This window comes from Tupaia chinensis, unplaced genomic scaffold, assembly GCF_000334495.1.
Source record: "Tupaia chinensis unplaced genomic scaffold, TupChi_1.0 Scaffold142100_1, whole genome shotgun sequence".
Taxonomy (NCBI): domain Eukaryota; kingdom Metazoa; phylum Chordata; class Mammalia; order Scandentia; family Tupaiidae; genus Tupaia; species Tupaia belangeri.
Window position 1 is genome coordinate 1,694,074 of NW_006201951.1, and position 4,628 is coordinate 1,698,701.

Here is a 4,628-nt window from a genome sequence, read left to right on the forward strand (position 1 = left end):
TGGCGGGGCCGCCCCCGCCCCTGCCTCTGCCCAGGATGGAGGCCTCGTGCCTGGAGCTGGCGCTGGAGGGTGAGCGGCTGTGCAAGGCTGGCGACTTCAAGGCGGGCGTGGTCTTCTTCGAGGCCGCGGTGCAGGTGGGCACGGAGGACCTTAAGACGCTGAGCGCCGTCTACAGTCAGCTGGGCAACGCCTACTTCTACCTGAAGGAGTACGCCCGCGCGCTGCGGTTCCACAGGCACGACCTGCTGCTGGCCCGGTGAGCGCAGGCGCCCAGGAGGCCTGGGCGTGGCGGGGCATGCGGCCGCGTTCCCCGTGTGCTCCACACGTCTGTCCGTGCATTCCCGGGTATACGTGTGCCCATCTGTAGGCCCTGGGGCATCTGCACCCCTCCCGGTCTTGGGGCTCCAGGCTCACACCCGCCCCAGCGTGGGGTCCCCTCGCCACGAACCCGCAACAGGCTTACCACCCCTGCCCATACCGCCAGCCTGCCCCGGCTGCCCACCAGCCCCTTGGGCTCCTGGGTGTCTCCAGGACTGTCCAGCCTCAGGCCTCTTCCGTGGGGCGCCCTGGTGGCACAGCCTCGCCTCACCTCATCCCTTCCTGTGTCCTCTTCCCTCAGGCCCTGCACGGCCCTGACCTGGGGGCTGGGCTGCACCCCCACCAGACCAGCCAGTGAGCCCCTCATTGTGCCGACACCCAGCAGACATGCACTGAGTGGGTCACTCCAGGGCCCAGGCCCCACTGCCAGCCCCCAGCTCTCCTGAGTCCTCTTGGCCCCTCCCCCTGGCCAAGGCCAGCTCCTGGGGTCCTGTGTGGAGCTCATGGCACCTCGGGGCCTGTCCCTGACTGACCCAGGAGAGGACATGACCCTGACCCCTGGGCACCTGCCCACCACTGCCCTGTGGCCTTACCATCCCACTGGACCTGCTCAGCCTCGACCTGGAGATGCAGGCTTCCAATCAGCTCAGCCAGTCCCCTGGGCCTGGCTCTGTCCCTGCCATAGTCAGGCTCCCTCTTGACTCAGGAGCCTGGCCAATGCTCACGGTCCTGCCCCCCAGGACCATCGGTGACCGCATGGGGGAGGCCAAGGCCAGTGGGAACCTGGGCAACACTCTCAAGGTTCTGGGTCGGTTTGACGAGGCCATTGTCTGCTGCCAGCGGCACCTGGACATCGCTCGGGAGCAGGGGGACAGGGTGAGTGCCGGCCCCAGGCAGGGGACAGGGTGAGTGCTGGCCCCAGGGCAAGGGACATGGTGAATACCGGCCTGGGGCAAGGGACAAGGTTAGGTACTGGCCCTGGGCAGGGGACAGGGTGGGTGCTGGCCTGGGGCAAGGGACAGGGTGGGTGCTGGCCCGGGGCAAGGGACAGGGTGAATGCCGGCCCGGGGCAAGGGACAGGGTTAGGTACTGGCCCTGGGCAGGGGACGGGGTGGGTGCCGGCTCCGGGCAGGGAACAGGGTGCGTGCTGACTCTGGGCAGGTGATAGGATTAGGTACTGGCCCGGTGTAGGCGCCCGGGTGGGTGCTGGCCCGGAGCAGGGGACGGGGTGAGTGCTGGCCTGGGGCAGGGGATGGGGTGAGTGGTGCCACTGTAAGCCACTGGCCCTCCTCCCCCAAATCCCCATTGGCAGGTGGTGCCCCCCCATCCACACTCAGCTGCCCCCGGGGAAGGGGAGCCAGGGAGGCTGGACCCCTAGATCCCAAGTGGCTGGGAGAGGATGGCACTCCTAGCTTGTGCCTACTGCAAGCTGGCACCCTGCCCACCTCCCACCGGCTCCCCCCCTCCCCACTCCCTGTGCCCCCATCTGCCAGCCCTGACCCCCGCGGGTCCGGGCCAGTGGGCCTGGCCGGGGCAGAAGTAGTGCAGTGATGGCTGCAGGCCGGTCGCCCTGTGGACGCAACCATGCAAGCCAGAGGGGCCACCCAGCTGGGGGCCTCGCCTCTGCGCCCAGAGGACGGCACTGAGGGCCTGGCCACCTCTACCGCCCCGTCGGCAGAGGACAGAGGAGCCAGACCCCCCACGTGTCCCCGTCTTTGGCCCTGTTCCTGCCTACGTGGCCGTGACTCAGTGGCAGCCCCGAGGGCCTCCCTGGCAGGCCTCAGAACAGGGGGGCCCATGGGCCAGTGGCACTCCTGCTCTGTGGGGGCCATGAAGTCACTCCCATGCACACCTGGGTGCTGCCCGCAGGTGGGGGAGGCCCGGGCCCTCTACAACATCGGCAACGTGTACCATGCCAAGGGCAAGCAGCTGTCTTGGAGCGCCACACAGGACCCTGGGCACCTGCCGCCGGATGTCCGCGAGACGCTGCGCAGAGCCTCTGAGTTCTACGAGTGAGTGGGGGCGGCCCGCACCCCGGATTCCGAGCCCACAGAGCAACCCGCCCGTCCCTGCCCCTCCCTTATCTCCTCTGGACAGCGCCGTCCATGCTGCAGCTCTTCCTGTTGCACCCGTACCTCTGGCACCCTCGGGGACTGGGTCCTGACCGGGCCCCTGAGCCTGGGGGCTAAGGAGACCCGCCCCGAGCTGCCCCTCTCTGGGACACAGGTCGGGTGAGGCCCCACTGGCCTCTGACCTGGGCGGCTAGGGTCATGGGCCTCCCTGATGCCACATGAAGGCTGCGGCTCAGATGGACTCGGCCCCCAGGAGGAACCTGTCCCTCGTGAAGGAGCTGGGCGACCGGGCGGCCCAGGGCAGGGCCTGCGGCAACCTGGGCAACACCCACCACCAGCTGGGGGCCTTCGCAGAAGCCACAGCCTTCCACAAGGAGGTAAGCAGCGCCTCGCAGGTGCCTGCTGGGCAGGCTGGTAGCCCCTGCCCATCCGCAGGGGCTCAGGGCTGCTTGTGACCACCAGCTCGTGGGTCTGTCCCACAGCGCCTGGCCATTGCCAAGGAGTTCGGGGACAAGGCCGCGGAGAGGAGGGCCTACAGCAACCTGGGGAATGCCCACATCTTCCTTGGGCGCTTCGACGTGGCCGCCGAGTACTACAAGTAGGCACTGCCCCGCCAGGGCCGGGGAGGGCCCGGGAGCTGGCCGCTGGGCCACAGGCCCACCCCCAGGTGAGGGCAGTGGCAGAGTCTCCCCAGAAGCAGGAGGGGGCTTCTGGGCTGCCCCAGGTGAGGGGTCCCAGCCCTGGCCTGGGCAGCAGCTGTGGCTGCCGGGTGGAGCTCTGGGCCTGCCTCTACCATGTGCCCTGGGTGCCATCCTAAGCCTTGGGCAGGGGTGCTTCTGTCTTGGGTCCCCTGAGAGGGTGGTGGCAGCGGGTGGTCAGGTGACAGGCCAACATGGGCAGAGCCGTCAGGAGCCCTGTTGGTCTGGTGCCTGCAGGCAGGCGTTGAAGCTATCTGAGGACGGGGACACAGTCCCGAGTAGCCCAGAGGGCCCTGGGCAGACACCCCTGGGCAGGCTCTTGCCCACCACTCACCTCCTGCCCTCCACACCCTCAGGGGAGGGGACAGTGGGGCGCCCCTCCTGGCAGCTGACCCTCCTGGCTTGGTGCAGGAAGACGCTGCAGCTCTCGCGGCAGCTCCGGGACCCTGCGGTGGAGGCGCAGGCCTGCTACAGCCTGGGGAACACCTACACGCTGCTGCGGGACCACGAGCGCGCGGCCGAGCACCACCTGCGGCACCTGCTCATCGCCCGGGAGCTGGCCGACAGGTGTGGTGGCACGGGCGGGCGGCCTGGCCTGGTGCGGCACCAGGTCACCACGGCTGAGGGGGTGACTGGGCCCGGGGACGGGACGCCCGAGCCTGGCCCCGCTCATCGCCCGGGAGCTGGCCGGCGGGTGTGGCTGGGCACAGCCAAGGCAGATGACTGGGCCGAGGGACTGGGACACCCGAGCGCTGGCCCCTGTCACCCTGCCCTCTGCCTCTCTGCCTCCATCCACGCGTGTCCATGGCAGCCCTTCTGGGGCAGTGACGGACCACAGGTTGCTGGGCCAGCCCTGCCCACAAGCCTCAAGGCTGTGGAGAGAGGCCTTCTCGGAAGGCTGCCCTGTCAGGGGCCCTCAGGGTGACGATGCCAGTGTGCTGGAGCCACGTAGGGGTGGTCACACAGCTGTGGGAGTGCGCTGAGCCAGGCACTCAGCTGCAAGTGGCCACCTTGGTGTCTGGTTCACCCAGTAAACGGGGGCAGGGCGAGCAGGCGGTGTGCGGTTAAGGTCCTGGGTTCCCACATGGCCGACCATGGTTTGAGTCCTGGACCCTGCAGCTTGAAAGTCACAACAAATCGAGACCAGCAGTTGGTGTAATGGCTATGTCACTGGACTCCCATGTAGTTGACTGAAGTTCAAGTCCCGGAACCGGTGGCTTAAATTCACGCCGGGCGTGTGTGCGTGTGTGCCCAAGATCCTGAGAGCAGAATGGAGGAGAAGGGATTGTGGTATGGCCATCCCCTCTGGGGGGTGATCTCCCGCTTTCTCTCTCTGCCTGTCTCTGTCTTTCTGGAATGCTCACGTGCCCTGCAGCAAAAACCTCTCCAAAAAAGCAAAGCAAAGCACAGCAAATAAATAGATAAGTAAATATCTAAAATAATAAATGAACGGAGGCGGGACTGGGGTGCTGCCCAAAGCAGGAAGGGGGCCACAGCGGAGAGAGCCTGGCGACCCCAGGAGGCAAGCCAGGCCAGGAGG

General features: G+C 67.5%; 1 protein-coding gene across 1 annotated transcript in view; it reads left to right on the forward strand.

Annotated features, from left to right (window-relative positions):
* Positions 1-28: 28 nt before the first annotated feature.
* The window catches only part of GPSM1 (G protein signaling modulator 1), a 23,807-nt gene continuing 19,207 nt past the window's right edge, over positions 29-4,628 (forward strand). Inside the window, exons 1-6 of the mRNA XM_006163347.3 lie at positions 29-256; positions 1,059-1,194; positions 2,188-2,330; positions 2,644-2,767; positions 2,873-2,988; positions 3,500-3,655. Of these exons, the coding sequence (XP_006163409.1) occupies positions 36-256; positions 1,059-1,194; positions 2,188-2,330; positions 2,644-2,767; positions 2,873-2,988; positions 3,500-3,655 (896 nt within the window). The 5' untranslated portion in view covers positions 29-35. The remainder of the gene's footprint in view (positions 257-1,058; positions 1,195-2,187; positions 2,331-2,643; positions 2,768-2,872; positions 2,989-3,499; positions 3,656-4,628) is intronic.